The sequence below is a fragment of the Colletotrichum navitas genome, assembly GCF_030913465.1.
Source record: "Colletotrichum navitas strain CBS 125086 chromosome Unknown LY79scaffold_36, whole genome shotgun sequence".
NCBI lineage: Eukaryota > Fungi > Ascomycota > Sordariomycetes > Glomerellales > Glomerellaceae > Colletotrichum > Colletotrichum navitas.
In genome coordinates this window covers 1-17,443 of record NW_026850582.1, presented here as the reverse complement: position 1 = coordinate 17,443, position 17,443 = coordinate 1, and the positions used below count along the sequence as shown (strand labels likewise).

The 17,443-nt window shown below is 54.8% G+C and overlaps 4 protein-coding genes across 4 annotated transcripts; 1 reads left to right on the top strand and 3 right to left on the bottom strand.

Moving 5' to 3' along the window:
- Positions 1-113: 113 nt before the first annotated feature.
- LY79DRAFT_556211 (Zn-finger in ubiquitin-hydrolase) lies at positions 114-2,689 on the bottom strand. Its single transcript, XM_060557997.1, has 2 exons — positions 1,504-2,689; positions 114-1,446 (listed from the first exon to the last, which is right to left on the bottom strand). Exons 1-2 carry the CDS (start codon positions 2,455-2,457, stop codon positions 229-231), a joined length of 2,172 nt encoding a protein of 723 aa, XP_060413282.1. The 5' UTR covers positions 2,458-2,689; the 3' UTR covers positions 114-228.
- Position 2,690: 1 nt separating this feature from the next.
- On the bottom strand, positions 2,691-4,071 carry LY79DRAFT_633530 (polyubiquitin; the record flags this gene model as incomplete). The annotated part of the gene is made up of 3 exons (XM_060562216.1): positions 2,691-3,716; positions 3,772-3,987; positions 4,050-4,071. The coding sequence occupies 3 exons, from the start codon at positions 4,069-4,071 to the stop codon at positions 3,037-3,039; spliced, it is 918 nt and encodes a 305-aa protein (XP_060413281.1). The 3' UTR covers positions 2,691-3,036.
- Positions 4,072-6,873: 2,802 nt separating this feature from the next.
- Positions 6,874-9,427, bottom strand: LY79DRAFT_517126 (uncharacterized protein; the record flags this gene model as incomplete). Its single annotated transcript, XM_060554893.1, has 2 exons — positions 6,874-6,974; positions 7,033-9,427. 2 exons carry the CDS (start codon positions 9,425-9,427, stop codon positions 6,874-6,876), a joined length of 2,496 nt encoding a protein of 831 aa, XP_060413280.1.
- A 2,944-nt stretch (positions 9,428-12,371) lies between these two features.
- On the top strand, positions 12,372-13,047 carry LY79DRAFT_232868 (uncharacterized protein). Its single transcript, XM_060551689.1, has one exon. The coding sequence runs from the start codon at positions 12,571-12,573 to the stop codon at positions 12,949-12,951; it is 381 nt and encodes a 126-aa protein (XP_060413279.1). The 5' UTR covers positions 12,372-12,570; the 3' UTR covers positions 12,952-13,047.
- Positions 13,048-17,443: the final 4,396 nt, after the last annotated feature.

Below are 17,443 nucleotides of genomic sequence, written 5' to 3'. Positions count from 1 at the left end.
AGGCTTTGGAGCGAGCGGGCGGACATCTTCGTTCGAATAACATCTCGTTTTCAAATCGTTAGAGAAATTGACGAAAGTCAAGCGGTTATAGACGTAAAGGGCTGAAATAGAGAGAGAGCCCTTCATCTGTTCACCTATTCTGCGCCACTAATACACGCAAACCCCGCCGTCCCATGCATTATCCCCCGACCCAAACGCCAAAAGTTCCACGTAGCAAAAAACGAAACCTCACTTCTTCGCCCTCCGCTTCCCCTTCCTCTCAGGAACACTGACGCTCCCCTCCGCAACCTCACCAGCCTCGACCTTCCCTTCGCTCTCCAGCTCCTTGAGCTTCTGCTGGCCCGAGATGAACATGCTCAGGTCGCGGTTCATCTCCTCCAGCTCCGCAATCTGCGCCTTGTACTCCCCGTCCTTCTTCCGGAGCGCCTCGACCTCGGCGTTGTTATGCTCCACGCGCTTCATCAGCCCCTGCGTTACCTGTTTCTCCTCCTGAAGGGCCTTTCCCATGTTGCGGGCAAGCTCCTGGGCTTTGGTGGCCTTGTTGCGGTCCCGCTCCGCGTCGCGCTCGAGTTGGGGGATGACCTGCGTTCGAAGGCGGGTGAGCTCTGCCTTGAGGTTCGCGTTCTCTTCCAACGCTGCGGCGGCCTGCGTCGAGGCGGACTCGGCGGTCGCGGAGGCTTTGGAGGCCTTGTCTGCTACTTTGCTCAACATTTCCTCAAAGTACACCCGCTGTGACTCGAGTTGACTCGTCAGGAGATGCGTGTACTCCAGACCGATGTTATCCAACTTTGCCCGCGGGACAGTGTCCTCGTACCCGCCTTCAGGGCTGTGGTGATGCCTGTTGCTCCCTGGAAGCTCGACAACCTTGCCATCCCCCTTGTCGCGAATCAGACGGTGGACCCAGGTGTCGCCAGCGTAGTCCCACACATGCTGCGTTTCCAGCTCCAAAGCGAAGCTATGTGCTGTCTCCTTCCAGTGGTCCTTGGCGTGGCCACCCTTATACCGGCCGCAGCCCACGTTGCCGCAAATGAGGCAGATCCACAGATCATCTGTGGAATCGCACACACTACAGAGATTCGACACTGATGATCCGAACGGCTGAGTATACGGGTTCGACGGATCGTAGGCCGTCTCAGGGTTTGTATGTCGGCAGACCGGGCATCCTGAGCCTTTCCAGTTCTGCAGACAAGTGCAGTGGAAGACGTGTTGGCAGGGAATGGTCATCAGCCCAGTTGTGTCGTCCATCCGTTCGAGGCACACTGGACAGGTCGGCAGTTCGACGAGACTCGGTGTTGGCGGGGGGAAGGGCTTCAAGCTGCTTGAAGCAGTAACCGAGGAGGAGGAAGGTGTGAAGGGATCGTGGTTGAGGTCGGGAAACGTGCGATTTTCCCTCGTGGGCGTCTCGAATGTGATCGATTTGACAAAGACGACATGACAAACTTGCGCCTGCGAGAAGTTTGTCAGGGGTGGGTTTACCAGTTATTAGTTGCTGCGACTTCTCACCTCCATGCTGTTGAACACCTTTCCGTTGAACTCCTTCTGCCACTCGCGCGCCCTCTTGCTGTTCCTGAACTTCAGTAGCACGAGGTACCGGTTCATCCTGGCCGTCATGACCATTCTGTAGTGGCTGATGTCGTCCCTCCATTTCTCGCCAACATATCCAAGGAAGTCGCCCGGACTAAGGTAACTGGGAACCGCAGGTATACACAGCGTCGTACATTCCTCCGCCTCGACGCCCTCGTCTTCTGAAGGCGGCAGTCCCAATCCAGGCGTGTCCTCCTCTTCGCGATAGAAATGCACCACCCCCCAGCCGACCTCTGTGTTTTTCGTCTCTAGCGGAACGTACTTCGCCTTGGTGGACTTCCCTGTGCCGCCAAACGTCGGACCGACGCCCAAGTCTGCCGCAGAGCTCGCTGTCTCGGTCGCCATCTGGTTCGTATGCGCGTTGCTTTCCAGGTCCACGTCAATACTCTCGATGCTCACTCGCCCGAAACGCCAGTCCCTGACGGCCGCCTCTGGTCGTAGCGCAGCTGATGAAGGTGGAGGGGGGAAGCTCTGCGTGCGCGCCCTCCACTGCCTCTCTGGTATTCTCTCGATGTTGCTGCCACTGTTCTCTTTAACTGGTGCCCTTGAAGGACCACAGTCGATTAGGTTGGGACTCGGACTCTCGATCGGCGCACGCAGTGTACCCGACCTGTAGGTATCGGCGGGGTAGGGGGATTCGAATGACTGCAGTGGCGAAGGCTGCGGTCGGTATGAACTGTTCGCTTGTCTGGATTTCTTCTTCGAATGTACAGGAAGCTCGGCAAAGATGTCGGCGCCTCTCGGAGGAAGCCAAAGATCCTTGTTAAACACCGCTGCTGCTTGGGCTTTCCCTTTGGTCTTCGTTGCGTCACCTATCGCGGGGCTGGAGGTGGGATAGAGCTCAAACTTCAAGTGGTAGAAGAAGGACCGCATAGCCTCTCTCAGCCTTACCAGGCGCACGTTCCTGGGCGATGCCGCTGCCGTTTCAGTCTTTGGCAAACTTGCGGATGATTGAGAGAAAAGTAAAAACAATTCAGGGGAAAATCAAAAGCCGCTATGGGGGCAGAAGAACATGTATTTCTAGGCGTTTCCAAATGTTCCGTGAGCTCCTCATGTCGTGGCGCAACACGGAGGCGAGCCAAATGTGTGTGTATTCTGGAGAAGATCAATTTGGATGCAAGGCTCCAGTAGCTACGGATACTGTGGGAGGATTTCACTGTGACCTGCCTGCCCCGCTGTCGCATGGACGGCTCCACTGTGTACGTCACTGATAAGAGACCAATGCAGCTCACATGTAAACTCTACCTATCCAATCACGAAGTTAGGGTGCGGAACGAGGAAAAGAGATTGACTTCAAATAGAGTCTGGTATTGAAGCGCTTTCGTGAGCGCAAGGTTCCTAGCTAATGCTTAGGTATGTGTGAAAAGTTCATCCATGCCATATCCCTTAATCATAACCCATGAACGCCGGTGCCTTGAAACAGGCAGTTTCCATATGTACCGAGGCCATCGCTTACTGACCGCCACGCAGACGGAGGACAAGGTGGAGCGTCGACTCCTTCTGAATGTTGTAATCGCTCAGGGTGCGACCGTCCTCCAGCTGCTTTCCGGCAAAAATAAGACGCTGCTGGTCAGGAGGGATACCCTCCTTGTCTTGAATCTTGGACTTAACGTTGTCGATCGTGTCCGAAGACTCAACCTCGAGCGTGATTGTCTTTCCAGTCAAGGTCTTGACAAAGATTTGCATACCTCCGCGCAGACGAAGGACGAGGTGGAGAGTCGACTCCTTCTGGATGTTGTAGTCGGACAAAGTGCGACCATCTTCAAGCTGCTTTCCGGCGAAAATCAAACGCTGCTGATCGGGAGGAATGCCCTCCTTATCCTGGATCTTGGACTTGACGTTGTCAATGGTATCGGATGATTCGACCTCGAGTGTGATGGTCTTTCCGGTCAAGGTCTTGACAAAGATTTGCATACCACCACGGAGTCGAAGGACCAAATGAAGGGTAGATTCCTTCTGGATGTTGTAGTCGGAAAGGGTGCGGCCATCCTCAAGCTGCTTGCCGGCAAAGATCAAGCGTTGCTGGTCAGGAGGGATACCCTCCTTGTCCTGGATCTTGGACTTGACATTGTCGATGGTGTCAGAGGACTCGACCTCAAGGGTGATGGTCTTGCCAGTGAGGGTCTTGACGACTGGTTGGGGGGTCAGTAACGGTGGAAAGGAGCAGTGCATAGCAGAACAACTTACAGATCTGCATACCACCACGAAGGCGGAGAACCAAGTGGAGGGTAGACTCCTTCTGGATGTTGTAGTCGGAGAGGGTGCGGCCGTCCTCAAGCTGCTTGCCGGCAAAGATCAAGCGTTGCTGGTCGGGAGGGATACCCTCCTTGTCCTGAATCTTGGACTTCACGTTGTCGATGGTGTCAGAGGACTCGACCTCGAGAGTGATGGTCTTGCCGGTAACTATTGCGGAAACGTTAATAACTGGTGGATGAAGGGACGGTCTGGGGTGGGAGGCAACTTACGGGTCTTGACGAAGATCTGCATGATGGCGACTTCTTGTTCTGTCTGTGTGTTTGGGAGTGATTATTCGTAACTTGAATGTTCGTGATCGAGGGATTCGCTAATGAATTTCGCTGAGCGAGAGCGTATTGGTAGAGGATGTATCAGGAAGAATCGGAAGATGAGTGGGAGGAAGAGGTGAAGTGGTTTAAATACCAAGGATGGAGGTTGGCCCGGGTCGGTCTGTTGGAGGAGGGAAGGAACGGGCTGGGTGGTGACTGACTGCGGAAGGCAGGCGAAAGGGAAGGGGGAGGAGGCGCTTGATTGGAGGCGCAGGGACTAAAGAGTGGAGCAGATTATGCAGCGAGTGCCTTGTCTGGGGGAATGGCGAATGATTCATCAGCAACTGCGCAAGTACCACACAGCGTTGAGATACCTGTAAGCAGGAGCAAGCCGGAACCCTCCAGAACCAAGTGGGGGTTTCGGCGGAAAGTAGAGGTACCTAGATCCCCAACGGAACAACTGGCGAAATAGTATCACGAGTAAGTATCGGTAACCCTTTATCTTGGCTATCGGGCCAGGTACGTTTGGCCGCTGGAACTTTGACTGCTGTGCCGGATTGGATGTCTCAGTTGACGGTTGGCCGCTGGCCGCCGCCACGCTTTCTTTGATCAGATGGTCTCGTTCATGCCACCGCTGCAACCCTCCTTAGTCCTACGGAACCAGTTGACACAATGCGGCTTTTCCGGAGTGAGAGAGAGAGAGAGAGAGCGCGCGATCAAAGATTTGCGTTTCCTTTGAACCTGAAAGATGAGAAATCTCCGAAGGGAAAAATAAAGAAAAGAAAAAAGATCACGATACCTAGTCTGTTGTTTCCCCAGAATGCCTTGGGGGGCGCGCTATCGGTGAGGAACTGATGGGTCGATACAGCCCCTCTTCTCGGGAGCTCATCAATCCCTGTAGCTGTTTCTCCCCCCGAAGACGCAAACATTCAACAGCTCGTCGTCATCGTCTACGATAGTGTTGGGGCTGAAGCACTCGCCGAGAGCATCAGCCTGGAATGCTCGTCCTGTCCTGCGGTGTCCGTATTCGACAATGGGAAAGGGAAAAGTTGGCCATGGTTCGTTTGGCATCTCACTGGAATCGCCGTGTCTCACTGCCTTGCAGACGAAGTCAGCCCCCCAAGGTCAAAGACATCCGACCCGACCGCGGACTGTCTGACTATGTCTGGACAAACAAGCGCCCCACCCGCCACCCTGATGCCAGCCGGTCCAGGCGCCCTCCAGAAACAATGAACTGACTGCGCAAAAAGCTTTGTGTCACACCGGTCGCTCTCACATCCCGGAAATCGCCACCTTTGCAGCCTCTTAGTCAGTCTTCGCATCGTCCGAAGACTCGCTTCGCCTGCCTTACCCGTACAAAAGCTTCTATTGACTTCAGAAGAACATGTATGATATCAGCGGCCAGTCAGTCAGTGAGTCCTCCATCGTTACGAGCGCAGCGTTCAAGTGCGGAGAAAGAGAGGTACAACAGGCCAGACCGGGATTAGACCAGAACCCGACGTCATCCCCCACCAAGACCACCCAACCTCTTCGTCTCTAGATTTACCTGAACCATCGCCCGAACGAGAACAAAAACCTCAACAACCCTTTCGGCCATCCCTAACGATAGTCGGAACGATCAGCCGAGGGTTGCATGCGACTGAACATGCCTCAAGAAACCACGAGTGACGACGAACCATCGCCGAGCAACCTCCGTCCCTTCTTCACAAACTTTCCCTCGTCCCCCACCCTTTCGAGGGACTGACGCTTTCGTTATCTACCGAGGAATGGACGATGGTGACACTGGTGTTCTCCAGCTCGGGCCTCATCGCGACCGACCGAGTGCTTCGCTCGCACCGGCATGGCCACGCCTGATAACAGTAGGTTACATGCAACCCCGAGTCCCCTGTCAACGTGGCAGACCGCAAACACCATGGTAGCGTAACACCACTATCTGCATCTCTCCTCCAGCCTCCCTCCCCTGCTATCATTGCATTGGTCACAACCGCGTCAAAGTTCGCTTCCTCCCTCCACTGCTCTTACTTGGTCGGAACATGATCCTGCTACCTAGGTATATTGAATAATCTCGCAGCGGTTCATCCCCTTGTCAGATATGAGATCCTAGTCGGCTGCGCCACGATGGTTGCCACTTTATCTTTCGAATGGTATGTGCCGTCTTCAATCATCATATGGCGCCTCATTTCAATCAACGAGTTCAAGAGTGCATAAAGAATTGGAAGAACATGAAACAAACAGCCTGATATATCGATCTTTGGCTTAACTACAACAAGTAATGCCTATAGCGGCCAATGTGCCCTTTCCAAAGCTTGTCTGGAGGGTGTTTTTTGCCCCAGGGCCTTTCCCTTTCGCCCAATTCCAATGCATATCGTAATCGTCTACGCTTGCTATGCTCTGTCGTTTGCCTGTCGTGCCGGCATGATCGTCTCCATGAACATCTCTGGCGCATGTCGCGTCTCTCTTGGCCGCTGCGCAGCCCTTCGCGCCAGCGCGCGACCACAGACCACCACCCCCCGAAGTTTCGAGTCATACATTCGTAATTTGAATCATGATAAAAGGTCGTAACACATCGCGATGAATCGTCGTGGTGGGGAGGTGACCAGCCGAAAAGAAGCGAACTGAGGTGTGTGGGGAGTGATACTGCGCGTATGTGTGGTGTCTCGTTTCAACGCCGTCGCTGTGACTCGAAATAACAAAAGAAATGAAAAGAAATCGCCCACCCGAGGCATTTTCCAAGAAATCATAATCTCAAGAAATATATGGCAGCAATATAGCACAGTAGGGGGCTTTAGTTGGCCCGGATGACGAGCTTCGACAGGAACTTGTTGGACAAGCAGTCAAAGTCGTTGCGATCGAAGCTGGCGTCAGGGCGAGTACGCAGGTACGCCTCTAATCAAATCGTTAGTATAATCTACCAATATCGCCATATTGTTGCGGTGTAACTTACCGTGCTTGATGACATGCTGACGAACTTCGGTCATGGCCTCGCAGACGGCGACGTTGTTGTTGAGGAGGTGACCGTGCTTGGCGGTGTCCCAGTCCATAAAGGCTGGAAGCTTCTGGGAGATGGCGTGGAAGAGGCCAACAATGACACCGACGGGAGTAGTCTCCATGTCGTTGCAGAACTTGTTGACGGCAGCCGGGTCGGGGACGCGGTAGTGGCAGTCGAACTGCATCTCCTCCCAGACGGCAAGAAGAATGGAGGCCAGCATGAAAATGGTGGGCCAGTTCTTGAGGCGCTCTCCGCTATACACGCTCGAGTACAGAGCAGACAACTCCTCGAGAATCTCCTTCTGCAGCTCGCGCCACATGTCGGCCATGGCGCACTTGATCTGGAAGTTGATCATGACAGGGGCGACGGTCTTGCCGTAGAACTTTGAATCCTCGTCATCAATCTGACCATCAAGGGGGATTTCCTCGCCTTGGCTCTCAACCATGGTGATGTGCAGGGTGAGGTTGTAGGCAAGCACCAGCTTAAGGGCCTTGCGGATGACGGGCATACGCTCCTTGACGTAGTAGCGGTGAGCCGTCTTGAGGATCTCTGTGATGAAGGGCGTGCCCTCAAAGTGGTCCTCAATGAAGTCCTCGAAGCCACCATCGATGTGCTTGTCAAGGTAGTCGGACAGAGCCTCAACGGAAACGCCCTTGGCACCGACATCAAGTCTCTCGGTGCGGAGCTCGAAGTCGATGGGCTCCTGGTCGGTCAGGCAAGACTCAACCCAGTCAACCTGGAAGCAGCTCTCGTCCGCGACGTAAACCTCGCGGACGTAGACGGGGAGGGCAAAGCCGTAGCCGTGAGTGATCCACATGATTGTCTCGTTCTGGGCGAAGCCCTTGACGTTGTAGACCGAGACACCGCGACCGAGATGGCGCTCGTAGTCGGCCTTCCAGTCCTTCATGAAGTAGCCAATGTCCTTGATATCGATGCGGGTGCAAGGAACCTGCCAGAGTCTAGCGTGAGACGGCTGGCAACCAGCACACGGCTCGCCCTTATCGCAGGTCTTCTTCAGGAACTTGCAGCGCAGGCAGGCACGGAGCTTTCTGATCTCGCTGGCCTGCTTACGCTGTTCGGGAAGAAGGGGGCCTTTCCTGCGGCCAACCTTCTTCACCTCGGTGCCGTCCTTCTTGCCGGTTGAAGTGCGGCGGATGACAGCCTTGGTAGCCTTGCCGGTAACGGGGCTTCGCCTTTGACCCGAGTTTCTCCGAGCGGTCGTAAGGATGGGGGGAGATGTGGCACCGGAGCCGCTGGCGGGCGTAGGCCGGGGGGGCGTGGTCGAGCTCTTGATCGCCATGGGAGGAACGGCCGCTGCGGGGCTGGCTGTGTCGTGGTTGTGAGCATGAGCGTGGGCATGGGCATGAGCATGAGCGTGGTTGTGGGCGTGGCCGTGGCCGTGGTTATGGCTGTGGTTGTCTCCGAAGCAGTTGCGATGCGATCCAGCATCGACGTATCCATCGGACTCGGGTGAGAAGGGCGAGATGGGGAACGGGGCGATCTCCTCGTAGCTGCCAAGCTCAAATGAATTGGCGCCGTCCGACGAGTCCGAGTTGGTTCTTAGGTGCAGCGTCTGGCCGGGGTTGAAGATGGCGGCGTTGGGCTGGGCCTGCTGGAAGTGGTCGAATCCTGCTCCGGAACCCTGCTCGACGACCATTGACCACCCCTCACCGTTGCTGGAGCTGGGCAGAGACAGGACCTCGAGGAAAGTGCCGGTCGGCGAGTTGCTGCCGATGCTATGTGAGAGCCCCTCGATCTGAAGAGCCGAGGCGGCAGCCTGGATGTCGTGCCAGCTCTCCATCCCCAAGTTCCAGTTCATGGCGGGAACAGTCTCATCCATGGGCGGCATGGTGTTGAATGCAGATGCGAGTTGGAAATTTGCCGCCTGCAGCGCTTGCGTCGTCGCGGGAAGGAAGTCAATGGGATTTGTCTGGAAGCCAGGGGCATACGGGTTGTATGTGACGGGCATATAGGCGTCGGGGACGAACTGGGAGTAGTCGGGCAATCCATGAGGCGTCTGCTGTTGTTGATGCTGGTGCTGTTGAAGGGCCCAGTCGGTCAGCGAGTTGACGGGTTGCTGATACGGCGAATGGTGAGAGTGCTGGGTCAGAGGTGATGAGCTATGTGAGGGCGAATGGGCTTGCTGATCCTCGGGAGGACTCGAGGCTGCGACATTGGAGGACATATCCAAAGGGATGGGCCAGATCCTCTGAGCGGGCATGTTTGTGATGCTCTGGGGGCTATTCTGGGACGAAGGGATTTGCGAGGCGTAGGAAAACCGGTCCCGCTGGTCGAAGGAGGAGAGGTCCAAGAGGCCGTCGCCTCCACTCGAATCAAAGTTAACGTTCATGTTGGGTGAGATCAGTCGTGGGAAAAGGTCCAACAAGGGAATAGGTGTAAGTCGAGGGACGGGAGTTGGTGCGCAGATATGGGCTTTTTCCTCAAGACACCGCTCTTTCGTCGGGGCGTCGAGGATGTGGATGAGGGCAGCAAGAGGACCTTCTACGCTGACGACCAAGATTTTGGGGGACGGCAAAGGTGGGTTGAGAGGGATTCAGGTGGTGAGAGAGGCGAGGGGACTTGGTCGGGGGGCCAGAAGCGGGCATGCGTGGGTGAAGAGGAACGGCGACGAGCCCGCGAAAGAAGCGGTGAGAGAGATGCAGTTGAACGTCCAGCCCCGGCCGGGAGCCAGAGCCAATGAACAGGGCCGGTTGTCCTTCTGCAGCTGCACAAGTGTGGAGCGAGGACGACCGGGGGGGGGGGATGGCTGCTCTATTCGCGCCAGTAAACTAGAAGGAGGGTTGGCGGATGGGGGGGAGGGGATGATGCTGGGAAGGTGGAAGGGGGGGGCGGCTGCTCACGAGGACCACTTTGTAACCCGAGCTCGTCCAATCAGCCGGCCGTCTCCGTGTGAGTGAGACCGTGTTATAAATGAGTCGATACTGTATTTTGCAGGCTGGCCAAGCCTCCACGTTAGCGGGTAAGAAACTGTGGGTGGGATGGGCGGTTGCAAAACGTGTCGCTAACAGTGGGCTAGATGTTGGGCCCTCGTCCCATCAGACCCTGTCCATGGCAGAATGGCTGGAAAGTTGATATTGGATGGACGGCGCAGAAAAAAAGCGAGACCAGATACTAGTAGCTCTTAACGGTACGTACCCAGTGCAGTGTCTACCACCTCCACATAACGGTACTTAACATTCCCGCTATCGCAGCCGCCATCAGTGCTTAGGTAGATACCTATCTAGGTAGTGGGTAGGTAGTGTGGGTGCGATACGTACCTTGCAGGGTAGGTATCCATCATGTACGTACCTGCCTCCCATTGCCCTCCACCTTGGAAGCGTCAATGGAAACGTTCTTTCCCGCCTTTGGCGACGTTCTGAACCCTCCTCCTCCTCCTCCTCTCCACCTTCGCGATATCCATGTAAAGTCACTCTCATTCTCACTGTCACTCTCACCTTTGCTCTCGCCATTGTTCCTCTCTTGTTCTCTGCCCTCTATTCTTGTTCTCAAGTACAAGCAAGTCTCGCACTTGTACACATTTGGGAAATCATCGCCGGCGATAGTCGCTCTTGCTACCGTGGTTGGACAACGCTGCTCCGCCTCGTATCTCTGCTCTCTATCACGATTCATGAGCACAGCTACTGCCTCAGGATTGACGAGCACACAAATCAGCCATCGCGGCTCCAACGGCTCGCTTCTCTATCTCTCTCATTTTGTCTCCTGCAGTATCCGCACCAAAAATGCGCACGCAATCTCCTGATCCAGATTCCACATTCCAGAGCAATCCTCGTGCCTGCAGCACGCAGGGCCAAAGAGGCAGTAGTCTAAAACAGTTTGTTCCGGATAATGATCCACTGGACCTCCTCTCGCCCTCTTCTCTTCAGATGAGCCCTTCACGAGCCTGTAGCTGGACCTGGTCATCGGCACTGGGCTGCAAGCTTGAACCGCTCCCTCGCCTCTCGCTCACTTGACGCTGCTGCAGCCGCCACCGCCGGCCATTCTTAGCGGTTGTCGCCAAACAAGCGTCCGGCGTCATCCACCAAGTCGATCCCTCTTCCGGGCTGGACGAGAAGTGACTGAACTACTGACTGATAGATGGGTGATGGTGTGTGTTTGCGTGCGCTATGCGTTCTGCCTGTACAGGGTCACCCCGATCTGCAACTCTGCAAAACAGAGCCGGTCGGGCTGCCCCCGAAGCATTCGTCCGTTCTTGCGATGCGGAATACGCGGTTTACATACAATACACACGGCCCACGGACGTTGGCCGGTGGCTGATCAGGGCACCATTCGATCAGCATCCAACCGTGCTCCCGTCCTCCTTTAGCCACTGTAAAGTAAATAGTTTACTTACCCGGGCAGTACATACTAGGGTAGCTCCAAGTGGGTGGGTGGCCTGGAAGTATACAATGAATGGCGGTTGTGCGACTCGCAACGACGCGGCGAAGCGGCGCAGCTGGCAAGCCAAAGGACAGCACAGCACAGTACACAGTGCCAAGCGGGCAATGGAGAGGCAAAGGCGCACGCAGACTAACCTTTTACGAAATGATCAGCTCCTTCCTCCTCACGGCAATGAACCGGCTGCCAACGGGCAACTCTATCTGCACCTCGCATCAACGGCACTTCGGCCCCTCCCCCCCCTCTTCTCTTCTCTTCTGTCCTTCGTTCCGGCAGGGTCTCGTCCGTACTAAGAGGTACACACTGTGTATCGCCGTTGCTTGCAGCTCGCGTATCCATCTAAGAGTGAGTGGCATCATGTCCAACCCCCCCCTGACAACCAACATCGACGACATCAATAAAGTGGCATCGTTGTCGCCCTGTTTCTACAAGCGGTAACACCGAGCAAACAAGTCCAAGGTTTTCAACCGGGCCACCCTCTGGACAACCTCGGTCAATAGAAATCAATCAGTCCTCGTCCGCGGGAAACCTGGCTCTCTTGGACCCTCTCCCATGATGCCAAGCCCACCGTGGCTGGGGGAGAATCAGGGCCGCACCCCTCTCACCACCGACTAGACCCTTCGGAGTTTTCAACCCGCCCCGCCTCCTACGGTACAATACCACCACCCACCACAACCAGAGCCCCCCCCCCACGAGCATGGACCAAAGCAACCATGGGCGACTCGCCTGCTACGCAAGGTCTCGATCGTGAGTTGCCGCAGATCTAGTTTACCATCAGTACTCCGTATTAGCAAACACAAGCCTGAAAATCTTCTCATACGGGAAGCCCACTGCAGTGGATAACAACAGGTCCCTAGTCCGTACGCCTGCGCAAGCTCGCCGTATTCATACGATACACCACTCTGTAAATACGGATCCGGGACACCCTTACGAATACAAGCATGCCGAGTAGCTCAAAAGACGACGCAGCCGCTCGCAGTCGGCTCAACAAAAACTCAGGCGAACCGCGAGACCTTGCACGCTCCTCATAAACCCTGGCTGCCGTATACGTAGGTATTCGCAGTTCTCCCCTCGGCCGATGAACCGTACCATGGCTCCATGCCCCCGCTGCAGACTGCAGGTGGGCTAAGCCACCTTTACCAATGGCCCAGCGATTTTGGCAACAACGGAACGGACTTGATGTCTCCGAGGCCCCTCTCCCTCCCCACATCATGGAGACGACCTGCGTCCGGATTGCCTTCTTGCAGACCCCGCCTCTGCTGGGGCGCTCTCCTGCATGTTGGCTGGCCAGCTTCGACCGTCCGTAGCTGGCCTCGGGCTATTTTGGAACGGTTCAATGGCCTCAAAGCTGGTTGCCTGGTCGTGACGGATGGGCGATACGCGATGCTGCCATGGCACGGTGAACGGGTCATACGGTTTAGTGGGAACCTCCTCACGGGAATGATTTCTTCCTGGAGGATCGCTGAATCATGCGCCTAATTGTTCGACGGTTCGCTGGCTGTCAAGGCCGTCATCCCCCCTGTGGTTGGCTAGAAAATCCGGTCTAGCCCGAGCACCAGGTGGATCGCGGAGTGCCAGTCCAGAGACCATTGCGAGGCTTCAGCAGATACCTATCCTATTCCTCCTCGATGGTACAAAGTATGTGTATCCGTGCATAAACTAGTGGCTCGTCACAGCAAGGAGGGTGCGCAGCTCGTAACCTGCCAAACAAACCAGTCGCAGATGACGAAACAAGTCGCAGCACAGGGTCCAGGCTTGCTCGTCGAGCAGCCGGGCTTGACGCGGCGCGGGCAATCAGCCAGCGGCAGCTTAACACGACGGGCTAATACCCACCTCCTATCACGGATCATGTCTGGCGTTGTGTTGCGAGGCTGCTCGAATCAGGGTGCATCCCAACCTCGAAAGACCCCTCTTGCTTTGAGTAGGCGATCAATGGCACAAGCGGGAGCCTCTTTTCACTACTACGTAGTATGTATGTAGTAGCCCTCCTTTGCCGCGAGAGCATGTTCCCCCCTATTGGCTTCGCCTGCGAACCAGGCACATCAGATCTGCGCCTGTCTCCCGATTGATACGGCCTGTTCCCAGCTCCTCCAGTCCACCAAGATAGCCACACCCTGCCAGCAGCCACATGCGATAAGGGCAACGGACGTCGGGTTTCTTAGGCGATGGTTGTTCCGACATGTCCACTTGCAAAGACACACCACACCGTTCTAGTCGGTGATGGCGATTCATGTGCCAGTTGCCCTCTTCTTGGTTGCCCGCATTTATGGCATAAAAATGGCACATCATCTTGCATACCCTCTCTACCTCTAACCATCTTGGTTCTCTGCCACCTGCTGTTGGTCGGTCGGACTCCACACGAACCGGACAATCACTCACTAGACACGAGGTATTCTAAGAAATCGAGATGCCACGCGTGTGGTCTCAGTCACGCATCCGCCAAAGTCTACGTCGTACAAACGCCCCAAAGCCCAGGACCCGTTGTCAGAAAAGCCATCTGTCTTGTTTGAGCTGCGAACCTCGTGCCAAAGTGAACCACAGTTTCATGGTCAAATCCGGCCCGACACCGGGGGTGGCGGACAATGCAAGAAGGCCAACGAAATACCTATAGTAGACCAGCAGCAACGCTGCGGACAAGAGCCATAGCTCTGGAGGAGCCGCCCGGGAAGGGGATCGCTCAGGTACGGTCATCTCTCCCCGCCATCGCCCCCCTCTTCCGTGCCCGCCCTCTTGAACGGCAAAAGAAACCTGCCGCAAACCATCCCCTGGATTTCGAATTGCGGTGTGAGATTTTCCGTCTGAAAGAAACGCCTGGAGGTGCCCGTCGGCCAATCACATTGGCCCGTCTGTTGGGCGTTGGCGGGATTCGCCCCGAGGACGTTGTCAGCCTGCTGTCTTCCTTGCATTTCCGTGATGCAAGTAATGCTTCCCGCTACTGTCTGGACTCTTGGAAGACAGGCGACTATTTGAGGCTATGGTCGATCAATCCGGAACGTCGGCTCAACCTAATTTAGTTGCATGGTCGTCTTCGAGTCCGCGACAATAGCTCGTCGAGTGGCAATCGATTCGTCGAGTCGATAAGAGTTCAAGTTGAACCACGGGAAGTCCAATTGGTATGGTGACCTCTGTAATATCTGATTGCGTATGAGACAGATTGGTTACCGTGACCCCTCCTACGACCCCTCCTTTCTCGACGCGGGGCACCGGACCTCCTCCTTCTCCTTGGTCCGTTCAATCACGCTTCCATCTCTCACGGCCGCCATCACCGATTAAGGTTATCGATGGCGCGGGCCTCAATGCCACCACAGCGCCGTCCACCTCTAGTGGAAACGCGCTCGGATCTCTCAAAGATCTTGACCGCTTATTGTTGATGCCAGAGGTGTGTGTGGGTGTGTGTGGCTCAGGCTCTGCAATCGCTTCCAGCGTCGTCTATCAGACTGCCACCATGTCTAGACCGCAATCATATAAACGTAATTAACACCTTGCGGTGGGCTCGGAATGTTCCCCAATAACGGGAGAGGGTTACTCTCTGGATGCAGCCGGCAAGTGCACGCAGCTGAAGATATCCGGATCCTCTCGAATGGAGCAACACACGCGAAATACGTGCTCCTTGGCTCATGCAGGGACGTGACGATGATGTGCTGGCTCCAGTCGTATCCCGGGCAAGGACTGACCGCTCGGCCGTGCGAGGGCGGAAAAACTTGGATGCCGCACACAACGTACATGCGTGCGCGCATGTGTTTGTGTGTGTGTGTGTGTGGATATGCCGTCCCTATCGTCCGCAGGCAGCCGTTTACCCCTTCTTGTAAAGCAGGTGCTGCCGCCGACACTGCTTAGGTCATTTCGTATCATCCCCATCATATGTTGTCATGAAACTCTTTGGGTGGAGGTTGCGTCATTGCCGACTTTGTACGCCGGGGAGAAAGACGATGGAGTCCCAGAATTAGATTGAGGGTTCGGGTATCCACGTTGCTGCTTGGCGTGTCGATGAGTCAGTGATTCTCCGTGAGCTCGTCCCTTGGTTCCCTGATGTCTGTCGTTGCGTCATGTATCAGACTAATCGATCGAACATTCGTCGACTTAGTGAAAGAGTGCAAATGGTAGATAATGACTATACGACGTACGGCATCCGTTGAAGCTGGGCCCAATGGTTTCGAACTCTAGTCCGTCTTACTGCTATGCTGCAGCCAGCCTCGATGTGGCAGAAAAGCGGCACATACGTTTTCTAGCTTCTCGCGAATAGCTGCTGTCGACCAAGACTATATTACAAGTTGGTCGTTGGTCTCCTGAGCTGTGGCGAGGCGAGTGTTTCCAGCCCCTTGAGCACGCATCCGATCTTTGCCCAACGTACTCCATGGGACCTAACTCATATCTGTCATTCTCCTCGGCATCTCTATCGAGAGCAAGCCCTCATTTCTTGCTTCAAGGCTCCACGAGAACGTAGGCACAACCGCGAGAGACGTAAGCTCGTTGCCGCACTGAACAAGAACCAACATAAGTCATCTCACTAGCAAGCGCAACGACTCTCCTTGGCAATGTCGACATCATCACCAATAGAAATAGGTGCTTTGAGCCGGACGGAGCTGTCCACTTATTGCAGGACTTGGCTCAGTACATACCTCACGACTGCCTCAATGGAAGTCCCGCTTGGTTGGTCTTATTGTTGAATTTGAGATCACACGAGCACGGTCCTGAGCGGTTGGGATGACACGGCGTAAGATATCTGTCTCTGCATCGGATGATTATAGTTTCGGGTCCTGGCGGAAAGGAGATCGGACGGAAACGAGTTTGTGCACTATCTCTCTCCTCGGCACTTGACCAACGTCCATCCAGGTACCTCAGTAGAGGTCTTCAACAGCGCAGTCACTAGAGATCTTTGTAGGATGTTGTTAGCCTCATAGATACACGGATGGCATGAATCGATGACCCAGAGGACGACGTAAAGCTTGTTCTGAAGCCTTTCCTGACGAGTACACTCTTCTAGCGACCCATCTCTAGATGTGTTGCAGTTGTCTGTATTCAACTGCATCGTTCATGCTTCCCGGGTCATCCTGTCTCTTCAACGACTGTTTTGGTAATCTTGATGAAAGGATGATTATGTCGCATGTCATGAATCACCCCTCAAGACCAAAATGAACTGTATCCGTTATAGATGCCTATGCCCTACTTTTCGTGACACAGAATTATGAGTGCCAGTTGCTTGCAATCTCAGGAGCCAAAGAGCATTTACAAGCGCGACTTTACAAAGGAGGAGGAGAAGCAATCTTAAGTTTCTCTCAAAGAACGTCGGGTATCAACGAACTAGGAAGACTCTTTGAGAACGAATGGTAAGCAGCTTATCTTGGGGGTTCAGCTCGAGGGGCAAATCTCCTTCCCAGAAAAGGGGCTGGTAGAAAGTCCACCGTCCATTGATTGTCAACCCGCGGAATCGCATCTTTGAGTGGGAATGATTCTGTGGTCAAACTGCTACTCGATCAAGATGGGATCTTGAGTCCCAGCAGGAGAAATGTGCGACAGCTTTGGGCATTCAGGAGCCAGCCATCAACTATAGAGTTGTTGGTCGAAGGCTTCGACCTCGCAAAGACTTTGGATCACATTCAAAACAAGCGCCACTTCTTCACAAATAGGCCAACCGCCCGACTAATGGATTGTGTCAGAACAACTGACTTCCTGATAAACGAAGGCGCAGGGGTTTAAAGTCACGATGGACCAGAAGATGCTGTGAAAGTTGACCAAGGTGGAACTGGCCCTCTTGGTGAGTATACCCCAACACTCAAACCTCAAGGTTTACACAAACGATACAGTGAATGTGCCGGATACCTCAGTAGTAGTGGAATAATGCAGCCGAGACCGGTCAATCAGGAGAACAGCTACCCTCTACACGGTCATTTGACCTCGGTATCCAGCCCAGTCAGCCGAGTTCAAGATAGCGTCCTTATATTCTATCCCAGATATACAGCAACAGAGCGCA

Excerpts from the sequence above, each read along its gene's own strand:
- LY79DRAFT_556211 (XM_060557997.1), bottom strand. The coding sequence starts at position 2,457 with ATGCGGTCCTTCTTCTACCACTTGAAGTTTGAGCTCTATCCCACCTCC. Across the intron at positions 1,447-1,503 it reads AGGTGTTCAACAGCATGGAG|GCGCAAGTTTGTCATGTCGT; the intron begins GTGAGAAGTCGC and ends AACTTCTCGCAG.
- LY79DRAFT_232868 (XM_060551689.1), top strand. The coding sequence starts at position 12,571 with ATGCCCCCGCTGCAGACTGCAGGTGGGCTAAGCCACCTTTACCAATGG.